The sequence below is a fragment of the Ambystoma mexicanum genome, chromosome 1q (assembly GCF_040938575.1).
Source record: "Ambystoma mexicanum isolate Mex_15411 chromosome 1q, UKY_AmexF1_1, whole genome shotgun sequence".
Classification (NCBI taxonomy): Eukaryota; Metazoa; Chordata; class Amphibia; order Caudata; family Ambystomatidae; genus Ambystoma; species Ambystoma mexicanum.
The window spans coordinates 851,181,321-851,202,493 of record NC_090922.1 but is presented as its reverse complement, the minus strand read 5'-3'; the positions used below and the strand labels follow the sequence as shown (position 1 = coordinate 851,202,493).

The 21,173-nt window shown below is 47.2% G+C and overlaps 1 protein-coding gene across 3 annotated transcripts in view; it reads left to right on the top strand.

Annotated features, from left to right (window-relative positions):
• LOC138538019 (coagulation factor XIII B chain-like) overlaps positions 1 to 21,173 on the top strand; it is a 792,475-nt gene that overhangs the window by 613,091 nt on the left and 158,211 nt on the right. For 2 of the 3 annotated variants that reach the window (XM_069641498.1, XM_069641497.1), the window contains exon 16: positions 3,327 to 3,509. The exons of the other annotated variant lie outside the window; for it this stretch is intronic. In XM_069641498.1, the coding sequence (XP_069497599.1) occupies positions 3,327 to 3,509 (183 nt within the window). The remainder of the gene's footprint in view (positions 1 to 3,326; positions 3,510 to 21,173) is intronic. 3 annotated transcript variants of the gene reach the window in all.

Genomic DNA, 21,173 nt, shown 5'->3' with positions numbered 1-21,173 from the left:
TGTTTTTCACTGATAATATATAAATATAATATATATTCACTGAAAAAACCTTAGTTAAGGTGCAGTTAAGTTGTGCAGATTTAACTCCACAAAACCCTTGAAATTCAGCGGATGGGGGAAGTCATGAGCAGCTTAACTTGCCACGCTCCCTTCGATGTCCACCATAATGCCATTTTGTATGTCATTGTGAATTCCTTCTCTTTTAAAATGTATGTGCTCATGGGCTTTGCAACAGTTAAGCAGGTCATGACTTCCCACATCCGCAGAATTTCAAGGATTTTGTTGCGTTGAATCTGTATAACTTAACTACCTTTTAACAAATGTTTTTTCAGTGAATTTCAAGGGTTTTATTATAGCACAATTTATTTACAAACCATTAGCCATGGCCTTCGGCTGTGTCCACTGTACATGTTCCCCCAATATGTTTCTTTTGGACCCACAAGGTAGCCATGGCCTTTGGCTGTAGCCACTGTACATGTCTTTCGGGACGACTAGCCAGGGCCTTTGGCCACACCACTAGGTTTCTTTTAGTCACACTCGCCATGGCCTATGGCCATGGCCAGTGGCCACAGTCTTTCGCTGTGGTCCCGTGAAATGTTGCGTCGATAGGTTTCATTGGGGTCCACTAGCCATGGCCTTTTACTATGTCCACTTTCCATACTGCACCATTTGTTTCCTTAAAGTAACCCAGTAGCCATAGTCTGCATCCACGCCCATTAACCCCCACCTCACTGTAGCTGTAACATTCCACTTGTTTTTGTATTGATGACATTTAAAAAAAATATATATTTTTTTTAAATAAACGTTTTCCCATAACCTTGGTTAGTATAACCCTGATAATAGTAATGTACTACAAATAACCATGGGTATTCATGAAATAGTCTGGGTATTCATGAAATAACCACCGTTATTCATGTGATGCTTTTTCATTCCTGATCCTGTTTTCTACTATAACGAAATTGCGAAAATAACCCTGGTTATGAGAAAATGTTGAGCTCTTTAGTTGGTCCCCTAAATTTCAGTGTTCTCATTTCCGCCTTTGCCCTCACCTATAGCCTGATGCCATTTCATCCTTTTTCCTCCTCCAAATGGCATTTTTCCCACTTTTTGTTTTCGGCAAACCCTTTTATCTCTTGCTTTGAGAAAAAAATAAAATGGCAGCTTTTTAATTTCTGAAAAAGCCTTTCTGCTGCTAAGAACCATGGAAGATATACCTATAATTTTGGGTCACGGGGCACCCCCTTCTCTGCAAAATGTTTTAACAGCCACTGGATGGAATGACCCCAGACCTCTCCCGTAAAAATTGAGTTAATGCTTCATGCCCAAGTTGTTTCTTATTTGATCCAATTCCATCCAGCGTTTTTTGCTGTGCAATATGCCAACATTTTGACCTTTTCTCTATGGGTAAATTGATGGGAGTAGGCCGAAAACAGTTTTTTTTGCTTTCTTAATAACCTTTTCATTTTTTAACAAATCTTTCCCAAAATGTCCAGTCTGGCGGTGGGGGAGCGGTTGGTGCAGGTTTTTTGTTTCTTCAAAATATCACCCAAATCGGTCATGCAAGTCCAATGTTATTAGAAAATAATTTTTCAGGTTTCCTATGGAACTTGATACTCAACTATAGCGCGGCCACCGCTGTATTATAATAAAGCCATCTTCATCCTATGTATCCCTTTATCCCTTCACTGAAGGAGCATAACCGCTGTCATTAGACTAATAACTCATTCAATATTACAATGTGTTTAATAAAGTATATACTTTCATAAAACTCTGCATTTACATTCATTGCGGAAATTATGAAAGTAATCAGTCATTTGTTCATCCTTCATGATAGCAGTCTCTTTAAAATGTAGCTAACTTAATCACAGATACCATAACATTTGCTCTATTTTCATTACGCATTTTGATCCATCTACCCCACCAATCTGGAAGGAGTGGGAACAATCCTGTCTATGGTTTATCCAACCAACAAACTAAGACACTAAACTCTTAATATTCTGCTAGATTCACACCAAGAGGAAAAAAGAGAAAGAGAACAATAATTAACATATGATAATGCACCCTTTGCATCATTAATATGGTGAATATTCTGTTTTAGTCAAAGGTCGTTTGTGCATTTTTCTTTGTAAGTCATACTTACAAGGACCATAAGTGAATAGTTCTTCAAGTTGTATCCAGGGCACTGCCAGCACATTCTACATTGTGTCTGCCTAACTCTCACTGGCTTTGCACAGCGCTGTATCCACTTCAATTATCGACTTCCCTTGATCAGTTGTTTTTGCAGTTTTATGCAAAAAGTATAATCATTCACCCTGTGTTATACTTTCACAGTCATAAACCTGTCTAAACAAACTTTAGCACAACATACCAAAATCAATGCTAAAATGTATTTAGAAAATATGTGACTATTTAATGGGCACGTAATGCAAGCGATATTCCGTATTGCCATGGGCAGCTCTTAGTGGGCAGGAAGAGATATGGCGATAGTACTGGCAACATGCTTTCACCTCTTGAAAAATAGCAAGAATAATAAAGGTTATTCAATGGGCGGTCATCTATGCATCCATATTTACTCTTCATAGAAAAATCTGCCTGAAGGCAATCACATTAAATAAATTGAGGCTAACCGAGAAAAAAAAAAGATATTCATTTTATATCGCTTCATGACTGTGTGCATCTCTATTCCGGTTCACAGGATTACATACTTTGGATTAAAGTGCTATATAAATTCAATAAAATACAAAAATACAAATACATCCCCTCTCTGTTCTCCTTCACCTTTACCTTTACTCTATGAAGCATATCAGCCTTTTGTACTTTTAGATACGCAACCTCCTGTGCATCCATCTATAATCCCAACCATGTGGTGCCAAGTCGGATTGTCGTTGCAGGACAAGACTAATTGCTCTGTGGCAGTTTTCCTATTAGGTCAATAAAACACCTAAAACAAGCCACCAAACATAGATATTAAACACAGACCAACTGTACCCAATAATCTGTAGACTTGACCCCAACATGATTGCTCTCCTCTGCTATCACTGTGACTGTTTTGTGTAAAACTAAATAAGTTGATGCTACAAGGATTGTATACTTGGCCATCTCCCATACCTGGAAGCAGATGGAACATGAAGAAAAGGCTCCCAAAATGCCTTGATAACATTTCTTCTATTTCAGCAGACCTTTCCATTATTTTAGTATTATATTTTTTTCAGAAGTCTACATTTATTTGTAATGTACAGACAATGATTTTGAATTGTTTTGTCTAAGCATTGATTAGGAAATGCCTGTAAATATGAAGTTATAACTTACATTCCTTTGTCATCCAGCACCACCTGCCTGCTCTAAACCACCGTCTATTGAGCATGGAAGAATTCTTGGTGACACAAATAGAGAATATACCCCTGATTCATATGTTGAATATTCTTGCGACAATGATTATACCCTGGAAGGAGTTCCAAAGCTAATATGCAGTGGTGGCGGATGGTCAGGAGAGGCACCACACTGCATACGTAAGTAGAACAATATCAATGTCGATAATTGTATTCTTGATCATTGAACTTCTTTTTGTTTAGAACATTTTCAATTTTGGTCTTTAGCAAACACTAATGGAAGCAGTGAATTTCAACTTGTGATTTTTTTATTTTTATTTACAGTATGAAGCCCTGAACCTTATTGTCCTGAACTATTTGAAAATGTTGGTTGGGTGCGTGTGGGGTTGGTCGCATCGGCCACTGGTTATTCTAACTGCAGCGTTCGGGTTTTCAAATATTTATTTTCAGAAAAGTTAAATTGGTGAATTTTTGGTCAAGGAAGGGTTTGCAGAGCTTCAGAGATAGGTTTACTCAGTCCTAGTCTCCCACTCTCAATTACAATTGCACATACTACTCATTGGAGTACCTGGATAAATGCAAAAGAGCAGTGTTCACTGGCAAACCATGCAAGACCTGATTGAAAATTAGAAAATACTGGCATGGCTGTCAACAAGATACGAGGCTAACTGGTGAAAGTGATGGCGTCATTGAGAGATTTCCCACCCAAAATAACTATAGTTTATATAATATGAAAGCCTACTATTACTAGTGGTGGGACACATATGAAAAATGAATGCCTAGAATTTAAATCCTGTGCTGTGCTTTGCTTCAACTTCACATACTGTACATTGTGGGACGAAGGTGGTATCATATGGCCCGAAGGTGGCTTTATAAGGTCTTAGAACAGAGGCTGACAATTCCATTAGTGTCTACCATTCTCCCTCTCTCCTGTAAAAACATATAGAAATCTCTAATAGCAACATTATCTACCCTGAAAGCAAGCCTAAGTCCCCCATAAGCCAACAAAGTAAACGTCATTCCCCTGAAATGTTGCTCACAGAGGTCAATATGTCTAGACCACTCTGTACGTGTAAGCAATACATAGGAAAAACAACTAAAATCAATCCAAATCGGTTCTAAGAATATACAAATGGACAAGCAGGAAAATAAATATTTGGGACAACAAAAGAATATAGTCAAATTTCTAAAAGCTGCCTTGTAACCTGATGTTTTAACGACCGCAGCAAGTGTTAATTAAGGGTCACCTGGGTCACACCCCTACTCTTCCTCCATCTCTGATAGAATCATGCAGAGGTCAGCATTACTGGAACAAAGAAAGAGGTAGAGCTAAAGCTTGTATGGGGCTAAGGCGCAATGAAAACCTGTAAAGACTTGCACACACAAAGACAGAATGCCCTGTATCAGTAGTGTTCGATTGGATTCATACAAACATCTAATACAATAGGTTTTTACTAAATTGAATTTTATTTTGATTTGCAAGTTTATCAAAAAAACATAATGACCAAATGGTCAATCATATAGTTACAACACAATCATACTTACAACCCAATATATTCCTATCCTGTAGCACAAAAGATGCTCCCACACACTGCTCAATATCATCCACACTCCTAATCACATTTATACCACAAACACACAATGCTACAAAACATAATGAAAAAACACGGGTAAAACAAGAGGACACAGATGAAGATAGAAAAAGTATCTACAATTTCCAATGTTCGTTGTTTGCTGAAAACAGACTCTGTAGGCATCAGTCCTATATAACAAGTGTCATAGTTCACATCAATCCATGTGTCCTATGTCATCGTCGACTTAAGTGGTTGGAATATAGGGGACAGGGGCAGGTGTCATCTCGAGAATGGGCTCAAAAGAGGGAGATTGCCTGAACGGAGGAAGGACTCACTCCTACTCCTGTAACTTTCGCTTGCCGTGAATGTGGCATCCATAAGTCCCGGGTATGCCCTGGGCTGCTGCTGTCGTCCGGCGTCACCACATAGTGCAGAGGCGGCAGTCTACCGGAGTCATTATGCTGTAAAGCTTAGGCGCTGAGTTGTGGATCAGGGCTCCCCATGTCTCTTGGTTGGTCTAACAGGCTATCTTGTTAGTGGTGGTGCACCTTAGTGTAAACCCGGGTCAGCATTCCTGGCAACCATTAAGCAAGGAAAGCAAGTTCCCACTAACTCGTAGTAGTTCTACACAATGTTACAATGAGCAATCACATAGAAATATGAAACATTTTAAACATGTAGAACAACTAGTAGCACATAACTGCTTCGCAAAAAGACAACATATTCCATATAGATTGGCCCACCTGTAAAATAAACTATAATTAAAACCGGATCATTAAGGGACCATTGCAAGTGCAATAAACCTTTGAAGATGAACTGCAAACAGAAATTGAAAACGTTATCAATCCCTCCTAGCCATCTCTTCTTCCTTGTGCTGTCTTCAGCTATTCCTCCTCCATCGTGTAATCTGTTTTGCCATTAAGAGAACTTTTTCATTTTATGATGCTCTCTCTCCCTCGGAATTATGAGTCACTAGACCAGGAATTCTCCTTGCCTCTGCACCATCCAATGTTCAGTCATCGGAGACTTCGAAGTTCAACAGAGTAAAAATGGTAAACCCCATAGTATAGTGTTAACTATTGATCTGGAATGCCAATAAAGATTGCCCATGCGACTAGCGCAGGAAGTCTTGATTCTATTAAAGACACAGAGGCGAGCATTATGCTTAACTTCTTTAATTACTGCTAACCACAGCTTTTTAAATCTTTCTTTTTCTTTCAATGTATATTTTTATTTTATTTTTTTATAACTCGTATAAACAGAAAAAATGAAACATCATAGCCTTAACGCGGCTAAACTACATCCCCCATGAGGCTCCTCAATATGGTAGTCCAATAGCTTCTCTCTCACTGTCCAATCAGGCAATCCCTTCCACTATAAGTCACTACCTCTCTGGGTCCCTTCCTCTTCTTTTGCAGCTCGCTTTACTGAACGAATGTCTAAAATCCAACTGCCTCTCGTATAATCCAACTGAGTCTGTCCTTTCTATTCTTGGTAGGATCTCCGTATTCTAACTCCGCAGCTCTGCTGCTTTCGTACACTCTAATCTCTGTGATTCTTTTGCTCCTCTCCTATGCAAAAAGAGAAATGTGCACGTTAGGGAGGGGAATACGATTTATCACATGTTATAATCAAGCATTTACATAGATTTGCTGTGACATGTCTTACATGCCCCTTACATACGTATTCCCTTAGGGTGGGATAATGCTCGCCTCCGTGTCTTTAATAGAATCAAGACTTCCTCCGCTAGTCGAATGGGCAATCTTTATTCTATGACAAGACAGGAGGCGAGCATTATGCTTGTTCAAAGCTTTCAACAACAGCAGCTGCTATATTAGATACTGGTTTGAAGTAAAATGTCTTAAATACTGAATCGCTCGACCAGTCTGCTGCTTTCATGATCTCCTGCAGCGGAACTCCGACTGCAAAAGCTCGTGAAGCCATGGCACCCCTGTTGGAGTGCGCTCCAAATTTAGACGTGTCTATACCTGCCAACTCCATCACTTCCTTCACCCATCTAGCAATAGTAGCTGACGTAACTGCTTTGTATGGTTTAATACGCGCTATAAGCAACTGGGTAACCCCCTTCGGTCTAACCGCTGCTGTTGCTGTTTCATAACACTTTATACAATTCGCCACACACAATTTCTCGTTATTCAGCCAGTATGGGTATGGGATCACTTTAGAATTGTTCTTTGTACGCTGCGCTATGGTAAAGGCTATCCCTTCCGGGTAATACATCTTCCTGTCTATCTCTAGGGCTTTAACGTCTGAAACTCTTCTACAGGACACTAAGCAAAGGAGTGTAGATAGCTTGCCTGAAAGCTGTTTATCTGACAGAGTTGTTACTCGGCCATTGCTCGAACAGGTGTATGACTTTTTGGACATCCCATAACGATGAGTACTTGGGCGTAGGAGGTTTGCTTATCTTTACACCCTTTAGCAATCGGGATACCGCTGGGTGTTCCCCTACTGGTGCTCCGTCCACTAGCTCCTATCCAGCAGAGATCGCTGACCTATATACTCCTACAGTCCTGAACGCCCTCCCTGTAGACGGGAGGCTGGCTAGGAAACTCACCACTTGGACTACAGGTGCTGAAATGGGAGCTCTCCAGCATGGGGTCTGGCATGGATTCACATGCTCATGAATATTCCCCGTCGTCAGGCTGGGAATCCTCGGTAAAGAAAAACCAGTATCAGTTTCGTTTCTGATCTGTCTTTCGTAGTAGTAACCAATCACTGATCCCTGTGTCATACTGACCACTGCCAATGACTGCCCTCTCCCTAAGCCCCGCCCCTGGCAGCCATCCTCAGATTTTTACCGCACGTTTCAGTGTTGGGAGTCCTCGTGCTTAGCTCTCGGGCTTTTAGCGCTTTTTTCAGGAGATATTTCTCATTTTTTCGGTTTCGAGCCTCAAGCTCCATCGTTCCTAATTCCGTTAACGGGGACCCGTTGCAGAATTTTTTCCTACGCCCCTCAAGGGTGAAGATTTCATCGAGCAACTTCTTGGAGGATTCCAGAAGATTTGCGGCCTACTTCGACATGGCCCAGGAAAAGAGTTTGTCGCCCGGATCCAAGCTTTTTCGAAACTGTCCGGGATGCGGATTACAGAATTTTTTAAGGAAGACGAACATTTGAGATGCCTCTACTGCCTCCACGGGGATAAGTCGCAGGTAGAGAAGGACTGTGAGTTCTGTAAGAACCTGTCGGAGCGGACCATGAGGGACCGTTGATCCCGCCTCGCCAGCTGGTTGGAGAAGGGCTCAGCTGGAGAGAAGAAGAAAGGGTCAGAGCAGGCTTCTAAGCCCTGTGCGGGCGCCCCGGCGACGGGGGCCCAAAAGCAGGCCAAGCACCGCGAGTCCGCGGGCTCCGGGAGTGCCGAAAGGTAGGGCTCTTAGGCTGCCAGGCAGGGCGCAACCTCCCCGACACCATCAACCACGAGCCAACGCTCTGGTGCGGGTAAGAGGAAGGCCGAAAACCCGGGTAAGCTTCGGGAGAAGCCCCGTCAGATCTCGGATGCAGGGGGACGAGGCTTTGACCCTCCCCATTAGGCGAAGGCCCAGGACACGCCTAAGGTAGTGACGACCACTTCCCATCAGGCTAAGGCCTCTATCGAGGCGATCGCAGCGACTCTGGCCAAGCCGGCAGAGGCCCCGCTGAAGGAGGCTCCCTCCGGGACTAGAGTTTCCCTACCAGCCAGAAGGGAATCATCTTTCCAGCCCATCGTCAAGACCCCCATGGAAAAAGGGGGGGGGCACAGTTGCCATCTCGAGCTCGGACTCAGCTTCGGAGGAAGAACTGTCTGAAGTCGTGGGAAACCTCGGGGTATCCCCACGAGAAGATTCGATCCCGCGAGGAGGATTCCCGAGATTCAGTCGAGGAGGACGATGAGAGCGAGGAAGAGCGGCCTTCTCTCCCAGCTCAACCGGTGCCCGGCCCCCAAGATAGCTCGGTGGCCATCTTGTCTGCGATCCAGTCCTTATGCTCGGAGATAAGGATAGGTTACCACGACCCAGGCCAGAAGACCCGGAACCGGGCCCGTGGGGAAGCCTGCCGAACAAACGATCCACCCCTCTCCTCCCTTCGCCCCTGCAAGACCTACAGTTCCCGCCTCCTCCTCCCCCGAACCGGCGGACGAGGCTGTGGGCACAACGATGGGGTCGGATGACGACGGCGCCAACAATGTAACAGATCGCCCATCGCACGGGCCTCCCCGCCCGACGAGATTGGCTCCTTCCATGCTATGATCGCCAGGGCATCTGAGTTATTCCAGCTCTGCCCAGAAGAACGGAAGAAGGAAGGTTTCCTATATCAACGCCGGGAGGCCAAGAGGAAGACCGTCATCGCGGTCCCCCTGATCGATGACATCTGGGACGAGGGTCTGTCAGTACTGAAGAACCCTTCCACAGCACCGGCCAAATGGGACAGGTACGAGAAAAAGTACCGGGTCCCCGACACAGCCCCCCTGTGCCTCAGGGCCCAGCCAACACCGGACTCGGTCGTCTCGGCGGCGGCTAAGAAGAAGGCATCAGGCTCAGGAGCCTCAACATCCAATTCCCCACCGGACGGCGAGGGAAAGAAATTGGACACCATGGGGCGACGGGTCATATCGTCGGCGGCGACGACGATCAAAGCGGCCAACGCCCTTGCTATAGTGGCTCGTTACGACAGGGAGCTTTGGTTTAAACTGGCCCCCGTCCTGGACTTCCTACCGGACGACAAGAGGTCCGAGGCCCTGGAGATACTACAGGAGGGCGAGATGGCGTTGGACCATGCCATTACGGTGGCAACGGACATTGCCGATACCGGGTTTCGCCAACTGGGCAACGGAGTCTGCCTGCAGCGACGTGGTTGGCTCAGAGCAACTGATTTTTGTCAGGACGTCCAGACCAGGGTTTTGGACAAGCCATAAAAACGGACACGGAGACGGCCCGAGCCCTAGGAACCCTCCAACAACGACGGCCCTTTCGGAAATATGGAGGCAGACAAGGGGCCTCCAAAGGATCCAGCGGTGTCTCGACGTCCTACCGCCAAGCGGCACGTTCATCGTCTCAGGAGGCTTACAGAGGCCGCGGCAAGCAGGGAGGATCCCGCCGCCGTCGAGCCGTGTTCTGGGTCCTCAAATCGTTCCTCCCGTCCCTCAAGGGCAAGGTGGTAAGGATCTTCACGGACAACACCACGACGATGTTTTACATACGTAAGCAGGGAGGCACCAGATCCCCAGCCCTTTCCAAGGAGGCACAGGATCTATGGCACTGGGCGGTCGCTCAGGGGATGTTCTTGGTTCCCTTCCACCTGGCAGGGGAAAGAAACACCATCGCCGACTCGCTCAGCAGGGAGCGGTGCGCGTGTCACGAGTGGGAACTATGCCAGGATCAGGTGGATCGACTCTTCCGACGATGGGGCAGACCCCAAATCGACCTGTTTGCGACAGCGATGAATTCAAAGTGTCAGAGGTTCGCCAGCAGGTTCTCCCAGCCGAGAAGCATGGGCGATGCGTTCTCGTTCCCCTGGGACGGCCTATACCTGTATGCGTTCCCTCCGCTGCCGTTGCTGCTTCGACTCATCAACCAACTCAAGAGGTCCCGGTGCAGGATGATCCTCGTCGCACCGTCGTGGCCGAGGCTGATCTGGTTCCCGGACCTTCTGGACTTATCAGCGTCCCCACCAGTCAAGCTACCGGCGGAGGCAGATCTTCTCTCCAGGGAAGGAGGCGCCATTCTTCACCACGACCCGAAGTCGCTGAACTTGCAGGCCTGGCTCCTGCAGCTCTAGAGTTTGGTGGATATGATATCCCGGCTGACTGCAGAGAGGTTCTTGCAAAGGCCAGGGCGTCCTCGACTCTCAAATGCTACGGACACAAGTGGAAGAGGTTCTCTGTCTGGTGTCGGACGCAGCGGATTAACCCACTACGGATTACGGCCCCTCAGGTGCTGCCGTACCTACTGTCACTGGCGAAGGCTGGGCTGGCCCACGCATCTATTAAGATTCATCTAGCAGCGATTTCAAGATATACCAGTACCACTGGACGGACGCCCCTATTGTCCCATCGACTGGTGAAAGAATTTATGAAAGGACTCTTCCGGTCGTTCCCGCCGGTGAAGGCCCCGGCCCCGGCGTGTGAACTTAATGTGGTGCTGACCAGGCTCATGGGGGCCCCATTCGAGCCGATGCACTCCGCACCGATGAAGTTTGTGTCGTGGAAAACTGCATTTTTGGTGGCCATCACCTCCGCATGACGAGTGGGAGAGATCCAGGCCCTATCCTGCAAAAGCCCGTATTTGACTTTCCAGGCCACGAGGGTGGTGCTTAGGATGCACCCCTCCTTCATGCCCAAGGTACCGTCGGATATTCACCTTAACGAGCCCTTCGTCGCCGGCAGAGAGGACTTTGCACTCGCTGGATGTGGCTAGAGCGCTGAAGTTCTACGTGGACCGCACGAAAGGCTTCCGGAAGACATCACAGCTTTTTGTAAATTTTGGACCTGTAAATCAGGGGAAGGCCCTCTCGAAGGCTTCCATATCCAGATGGCTCTCCGGCTGCATCATGCACTGTCACCGGTTGGCAAACCGACCGCTGCCCGGCCGTCCGAGAGCCCATTCCACCAGAGCGATCGCAGCTACCACAGCGTTCCTGTCTGGTGTGCCCCTGCTGGACATCTGCAGGGCGGCTACGTGGAGGTCGACGCACACCTTCACGAAATTCTACTGCGTCGACCGGGATTCCAGGGAGGAGTCCAGGGTCGGCCAAGCAGTGCTGCGCAACCTGTTCGCTTAAGGTGAGCCTGGTTAGGAGGTAAGAGATGCTTAATGTTGAGTTGTTGCATTGCTTAATGTTGAGCCTGTTGCCACCTCCCGTGGTTGTGCATGTGTGTGTACTGCTATGTATTCTTATATTCATGAGCATGTGAATCCATGCCAGACCCCATGCTGGAGAAGGAACAAGTTACTTACCTGTAACTGTTGTTCTCCAGCATGGGTCTGGCATGGATTCACATGCGAACCCTCCCTCCTACCCCTCTGCGGCTCTTCACTTGGTCATACTGCCACTTTACGTGCTACCAAATCTGAGGATGGCTGCCAGGGCTGGGGCTTAGGGAGAGGGCAGTCATTGGCTGTGGTTAGTATGACAGAGGGATCAGTGATTGGTTACTACTACGAAAGACAGATCAGAAACGAAACTGATACTGGTTTTTCTTTACCGAGGATTCCCAGCCTGACGGGGAATATTCATGAGCATGTGAATCCATGCCAGACCCATGCTGGAGAACAACAGTTACAGGTAAGTAACTTGTTCCATATACTCCTCCCCCTGCCCCATAAATCCCAGGCTTGCCACGCGGAATTATAGCTCCTGATCGTAGATGGAGCCCATGATAGATTGATAAGTCTTGTAGCGTCTTCTGAAAGGCCTAGCAAGCACCATCTATACCTGAAATTCTGCACGCTATCAGTGTTGAGGATTGATCCTCTATCAGAGGGTGAGGTGCTCCTGCTGGATCGGTCAGCAGGTCTTGTCTGTATGCAATCTTCTGTGGAAAATCCGTAGAAAGTTCCATCAGAACTGAAAACCAGGCTTGCGATTTCCACTCTGGCGTCACTATCTGAGCTTCGGCTCAGCGCACTTTTGCTAGTACCCTCGCCAGCATCGCTAAGGAGGGAAAGGCATAGTGTCTCTGCGACCCCCAATGATGCATGAATGCATCCGTCCCCTGGGCTCCCGGGTCCAGCTTCCAGCTGAAGTAGTCCGGCAGCTGTGCGTTTAGCCTCGAGGCGAACAGGTCCATGTGCAATAGCCCCCATCTTGCTTCCAACTTCTTGAGTATGTCTCTGTGTAGTTTCCAGTCGCTGTAATCTACTAGGTGTCGGGAGTTCCAGTCCGCCACTGAGTTCAGGGCCCCTGGGAGATACTCTGCTTTGACTGTAATCTTCTTCTGTGGGCAGTCGTGCCAGAAATCATTTGCCAATTCCGCTAACATCCTGGACCTGGTACCTCCCAGCTTGTTTATATACCTTACTGCAGATATATTGTCCATCTTGAGAAGGATGCTGCAGTGCGCTTTGTCTCTGGTAAACGCTTTTACTGCGAAAGACCCCGCTAGTAATTCTAGGCAATTGATGTGTAGATCCAATTCTTCTTTTGACCATTTCCCGCCTGTTTCTATGTCGCCGCATCGCGCTCCCCAGCCGGACCTGCTGGCGTCTGACTCTATAACTAACCCTGGTACGTCTCCGAAGATGGCGCGGCCGTTCCAGGCTTCCATATTGTGGAGCCACCAGCTGAGTTCTGATCTGCTTTCTTCGTCTAGGGGAACTAGTCGATTTTATCTCCAGCCTTTCCTTAGGTACTTGATCTTCAGCCTCTGAAGAGCTCGATAATGTAACGGGCCGGGAAATATTGCTTGTATGGATGCTGCTAACAGACCTACTATCCTGGCTAGATAACGAAGAGAGATCAGCGGTTTCTTGAGTGCTGCTCTCAGATCTTTCTTGATAGCTCTCATTTTCTGAGTTGGTAACTCCAAGGTAGCTTCTTTGTATCTATAGTGAAACGCAAGAACTCTAGCCGCTTGGTCGCCCTAAGCTCTGATTTGTCTTTGTTCACTAGGAAACCTAGGCTGGAAATTAGCTCTTTCCCCATTGAATCTGCTTCTGTGAGCGATCTTTGTTTTCGGCCATAAATAGGATGTCGTCCAGGTAGACGATCATCCGACACCCTTGTTCCCGAAGTGCTGTCGCGATGGGCCTCATAAGCTTGGTGAACGCCCATGGTGCTGACGCTAGACCGAACGGTAGGCATTTGAATTGCCAGAGTTCGTCTCTCCACCTGAAGCTTAGAAAAGGTTGACAGTAGGGTGCTATGGGAACTGTGAGGTAAGCGTCTTTCAGATCTAGGCGCGCGAGCCAGTCCCCCTTTCTGAGTAAGTCTCCTAGCAGATGGATTCCCTCCATCTTGAAGTGCTTGTACACTAACCAGCTGTTGAGGTCTTTCAGATTGATTACTGGACAAACTTTGTCCTTGCGTCGGACTAGGAACATATTGCTCAGGAAGGATTGGCCGCTCCCTGTAGCCCTCTCGATCGCGTTTTTCCGCGCCAGATCCTGGATCTCTGCGTCAAATAAATCTTCTTCGGCCTGTGTCATTTGAATTCTGTGTGGGGGGCGATCTTGCACCAGATGACCTAGGAACTCTAGAATGAAGCCCTGTATGGTCTGAATAACCCATGCATCTGACGATAGATTGCGCCAGTTGTGCAAAAAAAGCATTGTCCTGCCCCCCCACAGGAGGATGGGTCTCTGCGCATTCTCTCACCTGAGTTATTGTTCTGTTGCCGGTAATATCCGCGTCCCCGACGTCCCCGAGAACCTTGTCCTCTGTTCGGGAAAAAGGTGTCTTGTTGTCGGGTCTCCCAATACTGGGCTCTGGGGCCTTGTGCCCTCCTGTTATTGAATCGGCCGGTCGAGCGGCCTCTATCGACCGGCCCCTGAAAAAACTCTCCCCGGAAATACCTTCCTAATGGAGGCTTGCGCTTTCTCCAGCGCTGTGTATGTTCCGACGAATCTGTTCATTTCTTTCACAAATGTGTCACCGAACAGGAGCCCCTGGGCGCTTTCCCCGGCTTCGTAAGACGCCAGGTCTCCTAGTTTGTTATCAATCTTCAGTAAAGCCGATCTGCGTCGCTCTGAAGATATTGCGCAGTTTGCGTTACCCAGCATGCAGACTACTCTCTGCGCCCATCCTGCCAATATAAGTGGGTCGACTGGCTCCCCAGTGTCTTTAGCTCTCTCGGCTAAATCCATTATCTTTGCTATGGGTCCAGCTAAGTCTAACAGTTTATCCTGGCATGTCTTCCATGCCCTGTCCATGCCTTTTCTGGTGTCCTTCCCTGCTTTAGTTAGGAAGGTTAGCATCTTTGCGTGGAGCTCGGGAGTCTCTGCTACTTTCCCTGTCATCTCTGGTCTCGGACACTCAGCTTTAAGTCTGAATCTAATATCTTTCTCCACAGGTTTTCTCATTTTCTGGGACATATACAGGGCTACTCTTGGTGATGGGGTCCAGTCCGTTGATCTGGGGTGCCTTATTGTGTCAGGTTCAAACATGTCTGACATGTCTTCTTCATCCAGAGGGGCCTCCACACCGCTGGCTTTAGGCTCGCTCGTACTCTTCTGCGAGACTACGCTCACTTTGCTTATGCTCTGATCATCATCCTCTCCCCTTTCCTGATCCGAATGCTCTGAGGATGATAAGGTATCCCCTATATTTGTCGCCCCTGGGGTAGGGGGTACGAGGTTGGGCAAGGCTGTCTTTGTAAGAAAGGCGCTTTTCAGCCTATTGAAAGCATCAGCCACCTCTAGGGACTTATCCTTCCCTGTATCTGAGCCGGGGGGAGTAGAAGAGTGTTTCCTCTTCCGGGCCACTTTCTTCCCCTTCTCACTTTGTTTCAGAGGCTCTTGTGTGGAGGTTCCCTCACCGGGGTCGTCGAGCGTGCCAGCTTTCTTGCCCAGTATTTCTTCTAGGACCAATAACCTGTCTTGTAGAGGCTTGACTCCTAGTGCTACGGCTTGAACCAATGAGTCGCCTAGCACTTACTTGAAGCTGTAGGAGAGGTCTATATCTTCTCCTATGTATTCCACCTCTTGCTCTGGTTTTCTGTCACTCCCTTCACTCCAAGCCTCGTTATCCATGCTGTACGCCATGGTAATATGTGTGCCTCGCAGAGGATGGCTATCAGGTTGGGAACTGTAGCTCCTCTTTTGCTGCTGGCAACAGAAAAATATATTTTCGTTTTCCTTTTTTTTTTTTTTGTTTTTTTTTTTTTTAAATGTTCTCTTTGCCTTGAATGCCTCTGATGTGCGCAGGCGACCCGCTAACAAATTAACGAGTTTCGCGTGTTCGGGGGCGAAGAACAGGAGCGTAGAATTGCCGTTGGCTTTCTCCGTGCGAGAACAAAATTCTGTGAGAGGAATACAGTAATGCGCATGCGCGCGCTTCCCTTGATTCTAGAGGGAGTGGGGTTTACCGCGTGCTACGCGTTGCCTGTGATACTCTTCATCTCCGTCAGTGTTCTTTCGCGGCTGACTGGCCGAGCCCTAATGCGAGTGAGATCACTCGCGGGCTCGGCAGTCAGCCGTCCTGAAAGTCTAACTTGTCCCTGAAAAGAACACGTGCGTTTCGAACTCGAATGTTAATACGTTTGCGCTAATGGTACGCGCGCGCTTTACAATATATAAATTTAGCGTTTCGACAATTAAGTATTATAAAAACGCAGCATAGCAAGGTAGTGCTAGAATTTATGTCACTTATCTGTGGTGCAGCAAAAAAGAAGAGGAAGGGACCCAGAGAGGCAGTGACTTATAGTAGAAGGGATTGCCTGATTGGACAGTGAGAGAGAAGCTATTGGACTACCATATTGAGGAGCCTCATGGGGGATGTAGTTTAGCTGCGTTAAGGCTATGATGTTTCATTTTTTCTGTTCATACGAGTTATAAAAAAAAATATATATATACATTGAAACAAATAGATTTAAAAAGCTGTGGTTAGCAGTAATTAAAGAAGTTAAGCATAATGCTCACCTCCGGTCTTGTCATAGAATCAGTATTCAAAATTATATGTTAGCAGCATAAGAGTGACACCCTGGGTTGTGAAAGCTTAGCACCTCAATCAATGACTTGGAAGAAAGGGAGTTTGACTTTTGAGCTTTTTGAGGGGGATCACTAGCAACATGTCAAGGTATTCAGTTTAGAAGTAGAAGCATTGCTTACAAGGAGCAGGTGATTAAGAAGGATTTCTTCATCCAATTTTGCAAACAATGCCCTGAGGTCTAATGCTATAAGTTGTGAATCACCTCATTCTTCAGCTGCTTCAAGTGGCTCATCCAAAATGTGAACTAACAGCTTCCCTGCATGACACTAAAGGCTACTCTTTGTACTCTTTTTATTTTTAACATTTGGTCATAGAACAAAACAATCCAAGAAAGAACATGGGATATTGGTTGTTTGAGGGCATTGTACCATTTGAGCAGAAAAACAGAAAACTTTCCTACAGCAGAACAATATAAGGTTTGTGGTCCTGTGGGAAGTGAACAGCCACCCACTCCCAATCATATCACCCGCCCCATTGACTCGCCATGTCATAAAAACCACTCCATCAGATTATTTCCTGCATGCTGGAAATAACTAACTCATGCCCAATCATGAGTTGGTTGCCTCTCGTTAGTCTTGGTGTGGCCAGGATGTCCCTTGTTCCCTGGCTACACTGGAGGCCTCTTTTACAGCAGTCACTGACCTGCTGTTGTTAGGCAGAAACCTGTGCAGTTCCCTCTGGGACCATTGCAAAAGATTTAGGACTACAGGTGTTTGGCAGTAAACCCACTTGGTAGCAGTCTGTACCACACAGATTCACTTGGTAGCTGTGGCTGAGCAGTCAGACTTCCCTCAAGAAGAGTTAGGCAGTATACAGGGTATTCACAATAGGTCAAGAGAACACAAGAGAACAAGTAAACACTGACCAGGGCTTGGTGTAAAAGAGATATCATTATTTATTTAAAACCACATCTAGAAAAACACACAGGCACTAATAGTAAGCAATTCAAAAACGCGGTCCCTAAAAGATATACACTCCCTTAAAAGAATATTAGACAAGTCTTAAGTAAAGCCCCACTTATTTTCAGACAGCGGTGAGCGCTTAACGTAGATGGCACTCTAATAATTTGGTTTAAAAAGGGAGAGCAAAGCAGAGAATAAATTGAAACAGATCCCAACACTTTTTCACGAACACAACAAGAGAGGAAGGCAAAGTAACACCGTGAATTCAGAGTCAGTAGGCCGGATCCGCTTTAAGAGGATCAAAACGAAATGTGTCCAAGGTCACACGGTTGCAGTGCACAAGAGTCTTGTAACGGTTCAAAAAGGAGTTGGTCCAAAGAAAGGGACCAGTTAGAGGGTCAAGGCGGCCAGCCCAGTCCAGAAGGTTAAGGGGTTATTATTACCTTGTAACAATCTTTAGAAATGGAGGCCTGGCGGACACGGTACCTTGAAGTGGTGAGAACACTGCAGCAGGGGCAGTTGTGCCTGGCAGCGGATGCAAGTCGGTGCTTCGTCCGGGGGAAGAGGGGATCTCGTCGAGGAGGAAGACAGGAGTCCATTGCACTGCCAGGGAAGAAACCAGCCGCAGAGTTTCTCAGGTAAAAGGAGCGGTCCTTTTGTTCGCGGTCCAGTGGTAAGTGGCTATCCGGTTGCCGAGGTGCTTGGCACGGGCAATTCGACCACTAGCCGGTCTGGGGTGCGAAGAAAAGAAGGTAAACTGGTTGTGCCTACCAGTTAGGGGAAGAAGCCTCTCCAGCCGGGAGATCTTCTCTGTCGTCGGGAAGTGGTGAGTCGGTTCCGCAGGGCTCCACCGGTGGTGTCGTCGTGGCAGGTCGGCTCAGCTTCTCCCTCGTCGGATTCTCAGGTCCTGTGGCGACTTCTGAAGTTCCAGTCCCAAAAGCCCTGCTTTTATGCAGCATACCCCCATTCACTCAGCCTAGCTGTCAATCAAACATGCTAAGTGGTGAGCCGGCCGGCTCACCACTTGGGCCAATCACACAAGAGTGTGACTTGAGTTACCAAGGTTACTCAGTCCGGGGTGCCTAAACCCCCTCGCACACCCACTGTGGTACCCAGACAGAGTGGCACCACTTTTGGAGGCTTCTGTGGAGAAGCCCGCCAAAAGTGGAACAAAGGGCTCGACTTGGGTTGGAGTCACAGAAGAGAACACAAACGCCATTTTAGAATCGAGTCCTGTCAAAAAATACCAACCAGTTAATTAATATTAAATAAACCGGCGGTATGTTCGAGGCTATGAGAATTAAATAATTAAAGTTGGTAGCCTCGAACAATGGAAAAATCCCATAGGGAAATATTCGCGGTCGAATATAAAAAGTAGTATCCACTGCCACCAGCCAAAACTCGATCAGGGGGGACGGAGACGTGCCCCCTCGACTAACAGACCCCGGGGCAATCGAATTGCCCCGACCAGTATGTCCACAATATGATGGTTTGTACTGGTTTCTGTTAATAATTTGGGACTAGTAAAGCCAATGGTGACTTTACATGCCCTGGGAGACAGTAGTCAGTCCCAAGGTATGGAGTCTATGGTGGGGTGTCACTATGACACCCCTGTGTTACTGCACGGAGGGTGCTGTGTAACACACATAGTAAAAACACATGAGGCCCTATGGAGTAAAGGACCCCATAGCCCATAAAACACATTAACAGTCAAAGGAACACCATAAATCATGTCCAAGAGTGGGAGAAAGTCTCCACTCTTGGCAGGAGAAAAAAACAAACTCCAGAAATCCAGCAAAGCTGCTGGGGGACTCACTAGGTTAGGAAATTAAGCCTTGTTAGGCAGAAACCTGTGCAGTTCCCTTGGGGAACACTGCAAAAGATTTAAGACTACAGGTATAGCAGTAAACCCACTTGGTAGCAGTCTGCACCATCCAGATTTACCTGGTAGCTGTGGCTGAGCAGTCAGACTTCCCTCAAGAAGAGTTAGGCAGTATGTAAAGTATACACAATAGGTACTCAAACACAATAGCACAAGCAAACACTGACCAGAGCTTGGTTTCAAAAGTATATAGTTATTTATTTATTAAACACACATAAGTTGAAGACACTCTAGCAAAATATAGTAAAAACACTTCAAACACAGTTATAATGAAAGCAGTTTCAACCCTTACTCCTATCTAGACAACTCTAGGTTAACACCACATAATTCAAACAGAGGTGAGTGCTTAACGTTAGATGACACTCTAGTAGATCCAAGGAAGGGGTAGAAAAAGCAGAAATAGGTTAACCACACCACTCTAAGGTCCAGAACACTTGCAATAGGCTTAAAGAAGTACAAATTCACAGGTGAGCAAAAGTCACTAGGCAGGGCCCACTCTTAGAGCAGCCGGAGCGAAAATGTGCCCAAGATCACACTGTTATTAGGGATTCAAAGTCTTGCAAAGAGTTAGAAAGAGTTTAGAGTGGCTTAGAAAGTTTAGCCAGAATGTCCCAGGCACTCCCAGGTTCGAAAGCCGGGGGCTAAATCTACCCCGTACAGTCGGTGGCAAGGGAAGCCAGGCGGAACACGGTACCTTAAGCGGAAAGGATCCTCCAGCGGTGGCAGTTGTTCCAGGCAGTGGCAGCAAGGCTCGACGTCGGTCAGGGGAGAAGAAGTTCTCGCTGAAGAGCAGAAGAAGAAGGTCGTTGCACTGCCCGGGAAGAAACCAGCCGCGGAGTTCTCCGGTTAAAGGGTTGTACCGACTTTTGCGGTAGTGGTAAAAGTGTGGTATTCCGGTTGCCGGGGTGCTTGGCACGGGCAAGGCGGCCACGAGATACCTCGAAGAAGCGAAAAGAAGGTGAAAACTGGTTGTCCCCACCAGTCAAGGGAAGGAGCCACTCCGTTAAGAGTTCTCCTCGGTCGTTGGGAAAAGTGGTGAGACGGTTCAGCAGGGCTCCACCGGGTGGTGTCGTCGTAGCAGGTCGGCTCAGCTCTTCCCTCGTCGGATTCTTGGTCCTGTGGCGACTTCTGAAGTTCCAGTCCCCAAAGCCCTGCTTTTATGCAGCAAACCCCCATTCACCCAGCCTAGCTGTCACTCAAACATGCTAAGTGGTGAGCCGGCCGGCTCACCACTTGGGCCAATCAGGACGGAGTGCGACTTGAGTTACCAAGGTAACTCAGTCCAGGGTGCCTAAATCCCCCTCCACCCCTCCTAAGTACCCCAGACAGAGTGGCACCACTTTGGAGGGCTTCTGTGGAGAGGCCCGCCAAAAGTGGAACAAAGGGCTCCACTTTGGGTCAGAGTTACAGAGGTGAACACCAACGCCATTTTAGAATCAAGTTTTGGCAAAAAGTCCCAACCGGAGTTATAATAATAAATATATAAACCGGCGGTATGTTTAAGGCTACCGTAAATAAATAATTAAATGTGTTAGCCTAAAACAATGGGAAATCCCATAGGAAAATATTTGCGGTCGAATATAAAAAGTAGTTTCCACTGCCACCAGCCAAAACTCGATCAGGGGGGACGGAGACGTGCCCCCTCGACTAACAGACCCCGGGGCAATCGAATTGCCCCAGCCAGTACGTCCACAATATGATGGTTTGTGCTGGTTCTGTTCAGGATTCAAGACTAGCAAAGTCTTTGGTGACTTTACATGCCCTGGGAGACAGTAGTCAGTCCCAGGGTATGGAGTCTATGTTGGGGAGTCCCTAGGACACCCCTGGGTTACTGCACAGAGG